The sequence below is a fragment of the Xenopus laevis genome, chromosome 1L (genome assembly GCF_017654675.1).
Source record: "Xenopus laevis strain J_2021 chromosome 1L, Xenopus_laevis_v10.1, whole genome shotgun sequence".
NCBI lineage: Eukaryota > Metazoa > Chordata > Amphibia > Anura > Pipidae > Xenopus > Xenopus laevis.
Window position 1 is genome coordinate 167,632,424 of NC_054371.1, and position 16,098 is coordinate 167,648,521.

At 38.9% G+C, this 16,098-nt stretch overlaps 1 protein-coding gene across 1 annotated transcript in view; it reads left to right on the forward strand.

The window, feature by feature from the left end:
* Positions 1 to 14,150, forward strand: part of LOC108695665 (septin-2A) — a 65,727-nt gene extending 51,577 nt beyond the window's left edge. The window contains 2 exon segments of the mRNA XM_041567052.1: positions 1,698 to 1,785; positions 12,515 to 14,150. Coding sequence (XP_041422986.1) covers positions 1,698 to 1,769 — 72 coding nt within the window. The 3' untranslated portion in view covers positions 1,770 to 1,785; positions 12,515 to 14,150.
* The last annotated feature ends 1,948 nt before the right edge of the window (positions 14,151 to 16,098 follow it).

The following is a 16,098-nucleotide window of genomic DNA, read 5'->3' on the forward strand; positions in this document are numbered from 1 at the left end:
GTATAAAGAATACTTTACATCACCACTGCCAACTAGTGTCGGGATGTTCTTCCCTACTTCGGGCGACTTATCTCCCCAAATGCCTTCCCAATCGTCTGTAGTTGCCTCACAAGGAAACTTCGGGCGACTACGGAAATCGGAATCGATTCATATGCCACCCTGCTGGTGATTCACATTCTTGCTGGTGGGAAGGCATTACGGGGAGATTAATCGCCTGAAGAAGAGAAGATTGCCACTGGGCAACTAATCTCCCCCAAATCTTCATGTGTGGCACCAGCCTAAGGCTAATTTTAAATGAAGCAAAACAGATTTTGGATGGGGCCTAGCTGCCTGATCACTGTTTGACACCATTTGTGCATCAGACCCATTAGGGTCACATCTAACTAAAACCATTCTGATGAATTTAGAACAGTTATCCAATAAATAATGTAAAATCAAAGAGCTACGTATTGAGTGTAAACGTGACAATAACCTTTCCTCAATCTGAAATAGTAATTCTGCTTGACAATAGTATTAGAACTATTTCTAGAATTTTGCTGTCCAAGCATTTTCTCGCTCTATGGAAAAGGGGGACAAATCTCTCTAGAAATCATTCCCATGTACAATCAGGGGGAGTAACAACCAAGCATTGGGTCATGTCTAGTGATAGGCGTGTACCACTCCAATTGCTACACAATGAGGGATGATTTGTAGCATTTTGTCTCCCTCCCTGTTTGCTTGGTCCCTGGGCCAATATATCATGCAGGGATCCTGCATCAACCTGTTGATGTGATAAACACCTAGCTGAATTTTCAAACTTACCTGATAGACATCTAGATCATATTGTCAGGCTCCACACACAGGCCAATAAGCTGCTGAAAAAGGGGGTGTCGGGGAAGTTAAAAGTATGTTTATTGTAGATTCAATAAAAATTGAACAATATCTCCACTGGCCCTATGCATTTTGTGCCCCCCAATGCACTTTATCATGGGCTATCCCTCGCCAGGAAGTATGTATTTATAGGAGACATGACCAATAGAAAATAAGATACAAAACACATTTAAATTCAAAGACAATGGCGAATGTCATGCTTTGCTTTTTTATTTCAAATTCTGTAGAGAGGTTTAATGCAGCCTGTTTGCTACATATAACAAGCATTTTATGTGCAGTGTTTAATTAACATTCAGTGCACCTTGCAAGAGTGGGTCAAGTGGGTCAATATATATTTGGTCTCATCCCAATAATTACCCAGCATTTGAAAGCTGTTCATTCATGGAGTATGCAAATATTATTTCTAACTCGCCAAAAGTGCTTTCCGTTCCAGTTATTAGTGCATAATCCAGAGTTTATCTCCAGGTTCCTTGGCTGGTGGGTACATTTCCTGTCTGTCCTGCACTCATGGAAATTGACCCAATATCTGGCGCATGTATTCTGAGAGTAACTAACTGCCAGACAGGGATAAAAATAGGCACTTGGGGAGAAATCCAAGAAAAATATCACATTCCCAGCAAATCCGAAAAAGGCATATTCTGGCTGGACAGCATCATTGAAATGCCTGGGATAAATAAATGTGTCTGTATGTGTGTATGTATATATTTGTATTTGTCTGCAGGATGAATGTGTGTGTTAGAAATATGTGTTTATGTATGTATGCATGTATGTATATAACTTAAAGGCTTCTAATGCACATGCTGATATCTCTTCTGATTCTCTTCCAGTTGCGGAGAATGCAGGAGATGATTGCCCAGATGCAGGTGCAAATGAGGATGAAGCCTTCTGGAGAAGAGTGAGGAGCAATCTCACAAGGTGAAGTTCATTTGGGTGATTACATGGTTGCTGTCAGAACTTTTTAGGTGCAGGGAGATCATTGACTGTGATGGATTAATTTTACTCTTTTACTTGTTCCTATACCTACACAGACATCTTCCTTGTTTTAATGTTGTATTTCCATCCAATGTGTCTTGTCGAAAGACTGGCACATCTTTTGAGTGATACATAAGTCACTCGACAGGACAAGGCGAATTGTGGTGATTTTCATTCCATTTGAATAGAGGGAGATTTTCCAACCTGAAAGGGGTTGTTCTTATTCCAACACTATTTTTAGTTCAGTTGGTTTCAGATAGTTTACCAGAAGACTTTTTCCAGTTACTTTCCATTTTTTATTTTTTTACCGTTGTTAACCATAAAGTTTAATGTCCCTGGTGTTTCAGTCCGACAGTTCAGTAATTCAGGTGCAAATTCTGAACTGTTACAATTTTGCTACATTTAGTTGATACATTTCTTAGCAGCATCTCTGGAGTATTAGCAACTATTGTATCAATTCTAACAGCTGCTGTAATGAAACTCAGGGATTTTGAAACTATCTGAAACCAACTGAACTGAAAAAAGTGTTGGAAGGTGAACAGCCCCTTTAATTGTTCCATACCATGGAGCAACAAATTGATGGAGATCTCATGTGCCATTACCCCAAATCAGCGACTGGTGTTATTGATTATCCAAGAAAATTTCATTCAGCAGCGAAATTGCCAGCTCAGTTGATATCCAGTGATAAGTGGCAGCTGTGTGATTTTGCACAATTGCACTAAAATCACAGCTGTATGAAACACAACTAGTTATCATTCCAGCTAGTCTAACTGTACCCTTGTCAGATGTAGGGAGTGTCACAAAGCAGATCCGTGGGAGTTTGGGAAAAGGGAGTGGTTTTATATGTCAGAATAAGGGTTAACTGTCAATGGATTAGGCTAAAGTGCTTGGAGTTTTTTCTTTCTCTCTTTAATCACATGCCCCTCCCTGACTTTGTCTCTGTGACCAACATTCCATTTCAAAAATAGCCACTTCATTTATTCTCTACTCCCATATTTTTGTGACTACTTGGAACATCTGTACCACTCACTGTACTTCATCTCGTCATCTGTTGCAGTTCTCTCTTTAACCCTTTAGCCCAGAAACATTTAAAGCTTTGATAGGAAAAGGTTGTTTAGCACTTGGCTGTGATGTTTGTTGGAAAAGGCCATACAGTTAGAAGTTCAGCTGCTTTCTATAGACTCAGCTGTGTTCTTAATTTAAAGACTGTGCAAACTCCTGCCAGATGCTGGGAGAAATAATGTATAAACATAATTAGGAATATCAAACTCCTTTCAAAACTCTCCATTGATTTTTACAGTGCTTAAAGCTGGCCATACACATACACATACAGATATAATCGTCCACAAATTTACGGTACATGTTGGCAACCCATTCATCCAAACCTGTATCCATGTACTATAGATATAATTAGGATTGGGCATTTTTTTTTAAATTTTGTGTACCAGTGTATGGTGTATGAGCAGGTGATGAGGAAGCAGCTTCTCTTCACTTTGTGCTGCTAAAATTGCTCTGCAGTCTGCCTGAAGTTGTCTGTGATATACATAGAATAGATGGGTGCTTACAAAGGAAAACTCTTAGAGGCCCATTTTATCCAAATTTATCTCATTATTTTCTCCCCCTTATTTATCGATACATTTTCCTGAAAATTTGCTGTGCAGGAAAAAACTCAAAAAATCGTAACAACGAATCATACAAATGTTTCGGATTTTCCACCTGAAAACTTTATTTTTTTCAGATTTTTGTCCGAAAACCATGAAATATTAGGATTATTGCATGAAACCCAGCACAGATCGAGATATCTTCAGGACTTCTCCCATTGACTTATATACAACCTCAGCAGATCTGAAATGCCGGATTTTGGAATTCAGACTTTTTCAATCCTCAGGGTATAATAAATCCTGAAAAAATGTAGTTTTTTTCCCCACTAAAAATTCTGATTTTATAGAAAAAAAACAACACGAATATTTCGGGTTTTGGTCATTCTGACTTTAATAAATAACCCCCTTAATTTCTCCCAGGTTATTACAGTGGGATTGCAAGTTTTTCACTGTAAGTGAAAGCCACATTGATTCCTCACTGCCTGTTTACCAGAGGAGCTAGTGTATGGGCACTGAGATATCTGCTTAGTATTCCCAGCAAGCTAGTGCGGCTTCTCTCCTCGGCATGTGGCCACCACCTGTTGAAGGCACAAACAGAGATTCTCATAGTTCATCCACCTCTTTTGAAAAAAATTGCTGTTAAAATACATTCTAGTATATTTACTGCTTTTCAGAGTTCTGAATTAAATGTGTAAACGCTCTCAATGAAGCGGTGCTTTGATTTTGAGGAAGTCACAATAAATTGCCAGGTCCCATATGTTTAGTTTAATAAATATTGCGTAAAACAGCTCATGTGTAAAACCCTGCTTCATGTAAATGAACCATTATCATAATAATATACTTTTCTAGTAGTATGAGCCATTGGGTAATCATAAATAGAAAATTGCCATTTTAAAAAATAAGGGCCGCCCCCTGAGATCGTAAGATTCACTGTGCACACATACAAACCACATATAAGGTCACATGAGCCAATTAACAGACAGAGTTCTGCCTTTTGCTTCCTCACTTCTCGCTGTTACAGTTAGTGTTGTAGTATTTCTGGTCAGGTGATCTCTGAGGCAGCACAGATAGAGTCACGAAATGGTGGTTCAAGGCAAGAGATGTAAAAGGGCAATATTTATGTAAATATATATTCCAGTTTGGTAAGATTCTTTAATGTCATTCAATTTGATATAAACTATCTGTTGCTTAAGTATTCATTTTGGGGGTATAGTCTTCCTTTAAAGGAGAATTCAACCTGTGGGGAAAAAAACCTGTACCCCCCACCCCAGGTAGACCTCCCCCTCCTCCCCCCCAGGCTAACTGCCCCCACCCCGGGGAAATTCCCCATACTCCATACTTACCCCTTGGCACAGATTCTTCCAGCGGAGTTCCACGCATCCATCTTCCGGCTCCTCTGTAAGCTGACTGGGAGATCCTCAATTTCCGTGTAATTTCGCGCATGCGCAGTTGTCGCATACCGGCAAACTCCTCCAACTGCGCAGGTGCAGAAATACCGACCTCCGCTTACCGAGGAGCCAGAAGATGGACGCGTGGAACTCCGCCGGAAGAATCTGCACTGAGGGGTATGTATAGGGTTGCCACCTGGCCGGTATTTTACTGGCCTGCCCGGTAAAAATTATGCTTCATGCCAATGTTATTAAAAGGAAAAAATGGCAAGAATATAGGAAGGCCAGTATTTTTTTCCAGAAAAGGTGGCAATGCTAGGTAAGAATGAAGTTTGGGGCATTTTCCCGGGGGGGGAGGGCAGTTAGCCTGGGGGAGGAGTGAGGGAGGTCTACCTGGGGTGGGGGATCAGGTTTTTTTCCCCACAGGTTGAATTCTCCTGTAAAGTGGTGTTTAACCATTACATTAACTTTTAGTATGTTATAAAATGGCCAATTCTAAGCTATTTTTCAGTTGGTCTCCATTATTTTTTTTTTATAGTTTTCAAATTTTTTGCCTCTTTCCAGCTTTTAAAAGACCCCATCTAAAGAACAAATGTTTTCAATGTTACATATTTATTGTTATTGTCACTTTTAATTACTCATCTTTCTATCAAGGCCCTCTTCTGTTCATATTCCAATATCTTATTGAAATCAATGCATGGTTGCTAGGGTAATTTGGACCCTAGCAACCATATTGCTGAAATTGCAAACTGGTAAGTTACAGAATAAAAAGCTAAATAACTCAAAAACCATAAATGATAAAAAATGAAAACCAATTGCAAATTGTCTCAGAATATCACATAACATCCTAAAAGTTAACTCAAAGGTGAACAGCCCCTTTAAGTGTGCACTGACAGGCACAGAATTCTGTCGGTACACACACTGAGCACAAAGCTGCACACTTTTGGAGTGAAATCTGTAGCTGAAATTCACCCTGTGTGTGCACTGGCAAGGGTACCCTGTTCTATAGCAGAGAGGAATTTCACTTTCTCGAAATACAGCAATGTTATTATTATCATATTATGCAACACCAACATGTTCTCCACTTTGCAGAGATGACCCATCAGTCCCTGCTCCATCGAAGCTTACAATCTAAGTCTGTATAATGCTCAGTAAGGACCCAGTTCAGTTTATCTTCCTTCAATTTGAAAGTGTTACTTTTTGCTGGGAAACTTCTGTCATGTTGTTGATGTGCATAACTTGCAAAGCTTTATATTTTCCTAATGAAAGAGTAGTTATAAATAGGATTTATTTGAAAGGGGAACATTGGCTCCAGTGTAAGAATTCACAAATCCCTGATTATTTTCCCACAACTAATACATGTTTTACTTTTATGTGTTCCATTGTGCCTGAAAATCCCAGTCTCCAGCATCTGGGTAGCTCCAGCAAGAAGTTACTCTTGCATCTTAAGATGCTGCAACTCCAGAGATGCCTTTCCTATGACTCTACGGCTAAACTACAGCCCCCAGTATCCTTAGCAGGGAGGAGTGCAGTTTTAGTTTACAATAGATAAACTTATCACAAAGGACAAAATGTTAAACTTGTCAGCAACAGAAAGAAAGTACTAAATTCTCAGCAGTATTTGTGCTGACATTTTCACTACAGCCACTTCTTAGTGTGATGGGTGAACCATGTCTATCACACAGTACCACATATGGACCTCGTCATTGCTGGCATCTTGTACTGTCTACAACCAGTGCTTACTTTTCTGCTCATATGTTAAAGGTAATAGATACCTTAAAGGGATTCTGTCATGAGTTTTACGATGGTTTTTATTTCTAAATCACACTGTTTACACTGCAGATAATTCACTCTACAATATAAAATTGAATTTCTGAACCAGCAAGTGTATTTTTTTTAGTTGTCAGATTCGTGTGTAGGCAGCCATCTCAGGTCATTTTGCCTGATCATGTGCTTTCAGAAAGAGTCAGCAATTTAGGATGGAACTGCTTTCTGGAAGGCTGTTGTTTCTCCTACTCAATGTAACTGAATATATCTCAGTGGAACCTGGATTTTACTTTTGAGCATTGCTCTTAGATCTACCAGGGAGCTGTTATCTTGTGTTAGGGAGCTGCTATCTGGTTACCTTCCCATTGTTCTGTTGTTAGGCTGCTGGGGGGGGGGTGATATCACTCCAACTTGCAGTACAGCAGTAAAGAGTGATTGAAGTTTATCAGAGCACAAGTCCTACGACTGGGAGCAGCTGGGAAACTGACAATATGTCTAGCCCCATGTCAGATTTCAAAATTGAATATAAAAAAATCTGTTTGCTCTTTTGAAAAATGGTTTTCAGTGCAAAATTCTGCTGGAGCAGCACTATTAACTGATGCATTTTGAAAAAAAACCTTTTCTCCCATGACAGAATCCCTTTAAAGGACTGCTAATGTTCCACAAAAGATTTAAAAAATTATTTTTCTTCTGTATAGGTGGTACTTTACTACTGTAAAAGGCCCAGCAGCCCTATGACAGTTAAGAGTTCTGACTGCAAACTTGTGAAATTCTGCTTCTATGCAGTCATAGTCAAGTGGCTTACATTGGACCTGCATTGTCCTGATTGGGCCATTTTGTACTTAAAAGTGCCAGGGTCTCAGTCCAGACAGTGATGACCAGAACTTGATGTTCAGCTAATACCCAGAGCATCACAAATCACACTGTCCATTAGCACTGCCCCCTCACACCAAGAAGATGCATGGCTAAAATGTGATCTGGGTATTTATTGGGCAGTTTAAAAGGCATGTTATGCTTTAGGGTGAACACACACATAGCTACTAGAAGCAGCTACACAGCTACAAAATAGACAATACTGATAATTGGCTTTGCTGAGACACTACGTGTGTTTCAGCGGGGCAATTCTCTGTATTGTCTATGGCAGGTAGGGTTGCCACCTTTACCAGAAAAAAATACCGGCCTTACTATATATTTATCTTTTTTCACTATTAATAACATTGGGATCAACCATAATTTTTTTGCCATTTTTTTGCAGGGTATTTTTTTTGCCATTTTGTAGCCACAACAAGTAGCTGCTACTGTTAGCTCTGTGTGTGTTCACTCTTAAGGGCTACTAATGTAGGAACTACTGTACATAATTTGTAGCCTAATCACTTAAGGAGGCTTCTTAATGCTAGTTTTATCCTCTGACTAAAGGTGGCCATACACGGGAAGATTAAAGCTGCCGACATCAGTCCTTTAGACCGATTCGGCAGCTTATCTGCCCATGTGTGGGGGGTTCCCGACGGGTTCTCCGATCGATACCAGGCCAAAAATCAGTCAGATATCGATCGGTCAAGTTTGATTTTTTTTCTACCATCCAGGACCGCATCAGCTAGTTGATGCTATCCTGCAACCCGTCGACGCCCATTCGTAGCATTGTAATCCGATCGTTCAGATTCACCTGATATTGCCCAGCTGTTAGTGGGCATATCGGGTTAAGTTCTGTTCGTTTGGCGACCTTGCCAAACGAGCGGATCTTATAATGTATCGTCAACTTAAAGCTGGCCATAGATGTCCTGATTAAATGTTTTATGTTATACTGATATCTTTGTCCCATCAGTATTAATAAGTTCTTCCATCAAACTTGCTGGAAAGTTTCATCTGCTAGAGTACTGTGTAGCCAGTTTTTGGTGCATTGGCACATGAGTAACTAAAGCAGGCTCACGGCAAATGGAATAGAAATAGAAAGATGGTTATCCCATGTCTGGCCACCCATGCAGTGTCTGTCCATTCAGACTGTGTATGATCAGTTGGATAGCCCCTAGTTCTGGAGTGTCCATACTTTACTAATGTGAGGTCTACTTTTAGTGATATTGTCCCATTATAATCTACATCCGTAAAAGCATTGTTAGTATTCTGTTACATTGAAAACATTACTTAAATATTGATTTATGAGAACATGAGTATTGCTGGATTTAACAAACAACTACTTCTTATGTAACATTAAAATAATAAATACCTGAATGAAAAGCATGAAATAGGAGGGTGATTTAGACAAGCTGTTTTTCAACAGTGTCTTGAGATCTACTGATCACCAGCTAAAGGTCTACTGGTAGATCCCAATCTACGTTTTGGGCACCCTTGCCCTAGATTATCAGCCTTTGTATGGCCACCTAAGAAAGCCTCTCACCAATCACTGTAGAATATAATGCTAGGCTTTGCTGGATTCCGCTCCTGTTACTGGTCATGCTATTGTCCCTATTTCCTCCTATATTCATTCTTGTCATTACTTAACTGGCTTCTGAACTGTTTTCTGGGGTAAATTCTGCATCTCTCTGGCGAAATACACATTTGTGACCGATGTGGCTTTAAATCATCATTTTTATAACCTTATACTGTTACGTGGCTGGTATTTAGAGCATGGACAAAAGCCTTGCGTTTTGCTTGCATGTCTCTTTAAGAAAAACAAACGTAGATCCACAAGGTATTTGACCTTCACAATTATTTTTTACAAGAGCTGTATTGTGATACTCGGGAAGGATTTATAGAGCGGGAGTAGATCAGATTAGCAAACACTACCAGATGGAGGCTTTAATTCCAAGAATTCAGTAGTAAAAAACAGAACTTTCTGCCACCTGTAGTCCATATGATACAGAGAAACTACAAGGTAAATAAGATTTGGGGGCGTTGAATTGTTGCTGTCCTCTCATCCTCAAGCTACAGAACATTCTACAGTTCCATACACATCTGCCTTTCCAACATATATTGTGTTTTTTCAGTGAAGGCAGCAGAACCGCTCATTTAATATTTGGCTCTTTAATATTAAGCATTCACCAGACCTTTCTGGATTGTAATATTCTTATTTTATAATCCTTACCTCCCGCTGGGCCGATGTAGTACAGAATTGTATCCTGCTTTAGGTGGTACCAAGACCTGCAGTACTGTCAAATGGAAATGAAGTAACAGAGTCTATGCTTCACACACTCATTATTTTGTATTGCTACATTTTCCTTCAGTGGGACATCCAGTGCTGCAAGTGTTAATTAAATCAACCCTTTCAGCAACAGAGAGTGAAAGGGCCTTTTCTCTCCCATTTTTTACACTTTACAGAGTCATTTTGGTTTTGTCTGTTACTGGTCAGTGCCCCCTTATATGCATTAGTCATATTCCCGTGCTGACTTGGAGTGCGTATTTCACCTTTCATTTCAATATGTAGCTGTGCAAAATGAAATGTATTTTCCAGCCAGCCAAAAAACATCATCATTATACGTGTATTCTTAATTTCTTTTACTAATGCTACTTGTATTGTCCTTTTTTGATTTGACACAGCAGAGGTTGTTTACTAAGTCAGGGAATTATAGTATAATATTTCTTACTGAAGGATATGCCATTTCTAAGCAGCTTCTCAATATGCATTATTTAAAGGGAATATATACTCTTCATCTTTTGACATGAGCGCATTCAGTTGGATTATGCATAACAGCTGCATAAACACTATCTGAACTTCCAGAAATACATTCAAATGTATTTTTTTTTCATTTAAACTAAATTCTGCAGATTGAAAAGATCCGTGAAATATACAAGTATAGGATCTGTTATCCAGAATGCTTAGGACCAGATAATGTTCTTTCCATAATTTGAATCTTCATACCGTAAATCTTCTAGAAAATCATATAAACATTAAATAACCCCAATAGGCTGATTTTGCTTCCAATAAGGATTAATTATATGTTGGTTTGGATCAAGTTCAAGCTACTGTTTTATTATTACAGAGAAAAAAGGAAATTGTTTATAAAAATCTGGATTATTTGGATAAAATGGAGACGGCCTTCCCGTAATTCTGAACTTTCTGTATAATGTGTTTCCGGTTAAAAGATCCCATACCTGTATATTAGAAGTTCAGATTTTCAGTGTTTAAGTACCTTTTCAATATAAGCCAAACTGAATGAGCTCATGTCAAAATTGGGGAGATTCTAATCGTGTAGCAGAAATTGGCTTTTCCCCTCCAGCAGTAAGACTCTGGATCCTGCAATGCCTTTTTCATAGACCAGAGCTAGATACATCATATGCAATCTGAATGACATCATGAGAGGAATAAAGAGGTCCATAGAGTCCGTTGCTGTAGCCTGTCAATTTGTGCATCACTTGATGTATTTGCTGCTTGTTCAGTAGGAAGTGGCTGATGTAACTCCCAAGCTCCGCTGGTCTGGGCACAATGCAGCCTCTGTATTCCCTCTGTTTAGCTTCTATGTTTCCACACAGTCTGATTTATATAACATATCTAACCTAAATATTGACTTTACTGTGATGGAGGCATAGATGGGAGGCCCCACGTTTGGTCACAAAGCTTTGTAGGGATTAGTCAGAGCATCTCAGCTATGCACATTCCATGCCCTGTGTTAAAGTGTCAGCAGTGCGTATAGACTCCAGTGCAGCCATACAGGCAGGGGTTGTGCTAGAAACACATTGGCTGCATGCAGGTGCATCACATGACTGCCTCTATCACCTCTTTGCCTTCACAACTTTTTAACCCCAAAATGCTTTGTGGATCCCAAAGAAGGTAGCGATGTCTGCCAAGAGCCAACAGCTGTTCTGTATGAGCCAAGAATCTCATGTCTCTTCTCATCCAAACAAACTGGGCACTGTGCGGATATGGGGGAGATTTATTAGGAATGAAGCCTGCACTGACACAGTTTAGTAGTTACAGTCACAACATCATGATACAGTTGCACTAACCTTGCAAAGAGTTGATTTCAGCTGTCAGTGGGATGCTGGCAGTTTAACTAAACAGCAGGGAGTCACAGGTTGGTCATTCTTTGCTTTATTTCATTCAAGCTGGCTGTCCCACGTTTCTTCATTGATTTGGGCTTTACTTTTCTCCCATGTTACTTAAAAAGTTACTGACACCTGAAATTAAACAGTTTTTCAAAATATATCTATATCAGAACTTTATCTTTGCATGAGCTTTATCATTTGCCATAAAAAGTACTTTCTGATGTTTTTACATTACCTATGAGTTCCCCTAAGTTCCTCTTTGAGCGGCTGCCATATTTGTGCTGCAGTAGTAGCTGTTAGTGTTAGAAAATGGACAGTCAGGTTTAGGGACCAATTACTTACAAAAGCAAACTTGTTGAAAAATTATCAACACTACTTATAGGTCACATTTATGTACCTTTATATTTTTAAAAGTACAGGTATGGGACCTGTTATCCAGAATACTCGGGACTTGGGTTTTTCCGGATAATGGATCTTTCTGTAATTTGGATCTTCATACCTTAAGTCTACTAGAAAACCATGTAAACATTAAATAAACCCAATGGGTTCCAATAAGGATTAATTATATTTTAGTTTGGATGAAGCACAAACTAGTGTTTTTTTTTATTACAGATAAAAAGAAAATCATTTTAATAAATTTTGATTATTTGTATAAAATGGATCTGTGGGAGATGGTCTTTCCACAATTCGAAGCTTTCTGGATAATGGGTTTCCAGATAATGAAGCCCATACCTGTAGTTTTTTTCATGTCCCTATGTTCATGGGGCAGGGATCTGCAGAATGTAACTGCCCATCTTTTACTAGACTACAACTCCCATCATCCCTGGCTGGCAATGCTAGCATTTACAATACAATTACAACCTGCTAAAATTGTAGATCTCCTCCGACCATCTGTATTGTTTTGTTTATTGATCTCTCTCTCTTTTGGTTCTTCGTCAGAGTCTGTGGATTATGGCTGAACTTGGCACCCTCAAACAGTTGTTGGAAGATGCAGCCCTCCAGCGGTTCATCATCTCCGTCCTCCACCCGCAACTTCTGTCTGTCCTTTATTGAGTGTTTGCTTTTGTCTGTGATAACCATGTACAGGTATCTTGTCTGAATTAGTGTCTTTTTTTAGACTCACTTCTATAATATGAAAAACCTGCACACAGCACTCCAACTCGAGTCTTCTATCCAGGAAAAAGAATCTGGTTGAGTAATTTCAGAAGTGAAAAATACGGGTGCAGGTATCTTTGAGAAGCACATTCCCATCTTCCTGTAGGCCTTGAGGATCCAGCTGCTGGCTCAGTACAGATGGGCCTGTTCCATTCACTGGCGATGGCTATTAGCACCTGAATAAATCCACAGCTTTAACAGGGTTTTAGACTTTTATACATCAGGCTGACATTTGGTATGTAAAAGTATCTAAATGATATAATTTGCCTCTTTAATACCATTTGTTTCAGTCACTTAACATGTAATAGTGAGCTAATGCATTCTGCAGTAATGAGTCCAGTTTGCAACTGGCTGCTGCATTTAACAGCCCTCTCACATAGGACCACAATATTTATATCTATGATGTGTAGAAACATGTAGAATGTGGATATCTTTTTAATCTTTTTTTTTTATGATGGTAACAAAAAACCGCCAGTGCCTTAACAATATTCAATAAACCCGTAGTCTAGGTCCAAACAATCACAGAAATGATCTGAAAAGGGAAAGGCTGCTGCTGTGAGTCTGGAATAACTGCAGTTGCCATTTGACTTGCCGGTATGATTTCTCCTCCCCTCCCAAAACAAAAACAAAAAAAAAACACATACGTGAAATAACAAGCAGTGGAAGGGTAAAAAGATAAGGATCAGACGTGCCTGAATTAAAATGCACCCTGTCAGCATTCCCCTCCTCTCTGCTGATATCTCTCTGGCTTATAAACTAAACACAGCACAGAACTGTACCCTGGAAGCAGTCATATTACGCCCACCATTCCAAACTTAGTGCTCTGTTTTTTTTATTTCACTTCTAGCCGAGACCACACTGCTGAAATATTTCAACTTTACCCTTCTGATAAGGATTATTTGGCATGCAGCACTTTACTAATGACTGGTCTTCATATAGAAGCTTTTATTATTTACTGTAAGTGTTGGGCAGCAAAGGGAGAGTTAACAAGGAATACTAATTACATGATGCAGTTATTAGCAAAAAGCAGTGTATCAGAGACCTGTCTGTGTAGAATCTGTCAGACGTGAGGGGGCTCAGATGTAGGCTGGTTCTTTAAACCCTCTTTATATCAATGTGCACTATTACTTATATTCCTTCTACTTCCCACTACAGAGTAGTTGTCACTTGTTTCACATCATTTCTCTGGTCATAGTAACTCCCCTCCTCTGACTTTGACACCATAACCAGGGAAGGGTTAACCGCCAGCAAGCACTGGCTTGTTCTATATTAAACTTACGTAACACATTCTTTCTGGATTGACTTTTTTTAAGCAAGTGCAAAACCATAACACATGACCTCTCTGCTTCCTCTTCTCTTTCTTTTATAAATCTTTTATATACCCCAGAAATAATCGCTAATAAACTGTACAGAATATACAGCCTCTGTGTCATGCCTTGTTTTTGGTGTCGTCTCTTCGAAAATCTAAAGGTATTTACGGTTTGAATGCTCTGTCACCCTACGATTAGAAATCAATTGATCCTCAGAGTCCCTTGCTGCTGAAAGACATGAATGTATCAAATATGCATTATAGGTAAAATTCACCCTTTACTGTCCACAGAAATTAGTTGAAGGTAATTTGGATTTCCAGGGCACTTACATTTGAATGGCAAGGGATCACAGTGACCAAAGGGAAAATGTTTGCAGGGTTTTCACTTTGCTGAAAAATGTAGGTTATTCTGAGTAGCTGAAGCCACATCACTCCCCCCTCATAGCAACCAGTTCGTTTACAATAGTCCTGAAAAATCTGCAGTATAAATCGTGGACAATTTCCGCACGCGTGAATTATGCTTTTGTTTTTGGCTAAACAATGCACACACACTTTTGTCGGGTTTGGAGTGCTATATGGATCCCGCCCTACCAACCAAGCAGCAATTTGAATTGAAATTCTATTACATACTAAGGGGTTTTAGTAAACATACCCTTAAGGGCCTTATTTATCAAAATCTGAAAATTTCTGATAATTTTCTGTAAAAAAGTTTGACCAAATCCGCAGAGATTTTTCCCCCTTATTTAACAATGCATTTCCTGTGTGGGAAAACAACTCAAAAAAATTTTATCGTACAAATTTTTAGGAGTTTCTACCCGAAAATCACAAAATCTTCACAGATCAGGATATCTTCAGGACTTCACCCATTAAGTTATATACAACCTCGGCATGTCTGAAATGCTTTATTTTCAAATTCTGACCTTTTTCCCTTCTCGGAGTATAATAAATCCCGATAAAAATTCTTGAATATTTTGAGTTTTTGGCATTTGGACTAATAAATAACGCCCTAAATGTTTATTCAAAGATACATTTTCCATAAAATAGCAAAAGAAAATGCTGTCTCTGCTACTCTATGGGAAAATAACTTGGTTTTTAAATAGTTCTCCACTGGGATTGCTAAAAAGATAAATGATGCTAAATAGTAAGTTTTATTCATTCAACAAAGGGTAATACACTATGCCACAAAGTAAAGTAGGGACTGCCAAAAACATACAGTTTTGGGAAGCAGAATGTCAAATACTGACAAGTGGTGGAAATTTTCTGTTTTGGTTCTACATATTTCATTTCAGTAAGCCTGGGAAATACCAAGTAAAACAAGAGTAATTAGTAGCCTGAGCTGACAAAGCAATATTACAAGAGAAAGGTCTTGTCTACAAAAGATATTGGAGATGCTGTGATTCCACCTGAGACTTTATGCAGATATTGTAGTAATGCCCTGATATTAAACTTTTATGGCTAAAGATATTTCACTTAATATCAAAACTGGTGGGACAATTGGACTTACTAAGACCAAAACTAGGCCTGTTGGGCTTGAGACATTGTATTACACTGACATAACTCACCTCCTCACAGCTTGAACAGCTATAGAACAACCCTGGAAGAATATCAACCTTCCACCCTACCAAAAATAATCCCTCCTGTTTCTTAAAACTACCATTATGATGGAATGTTGGCAGCTTTTCATCTCAGTTTGGAAAATATTATCAACAGGATGGCATTCTTGGAATCTAGTATTCTAACACTATATGCTAATAGTCTTGGCTTTATCAACCCCCAAGAGAATACATGATGCTCCCCTGCTTGAACCTGAACTTGATGCTGATACCCATCCAAGAATACTCATTGCCCTCTTCCCTTAAAGGGGTTCTTCGCCTTCAAACAACTAGTTGTTTTCAGATAGATCACCAGAAATAAAAACTTCTTCCAATTACTTTCTATTTTCTACTTGTCACTGTTTTTTTTTCTAATATTGAAGTGTAAATTTTCACCTTCTAAAGCAGCTTTGGGAGGGGGGTCGCCGACCCTGTAAACTGTTCTAAATTGATACATTTAGTTGATA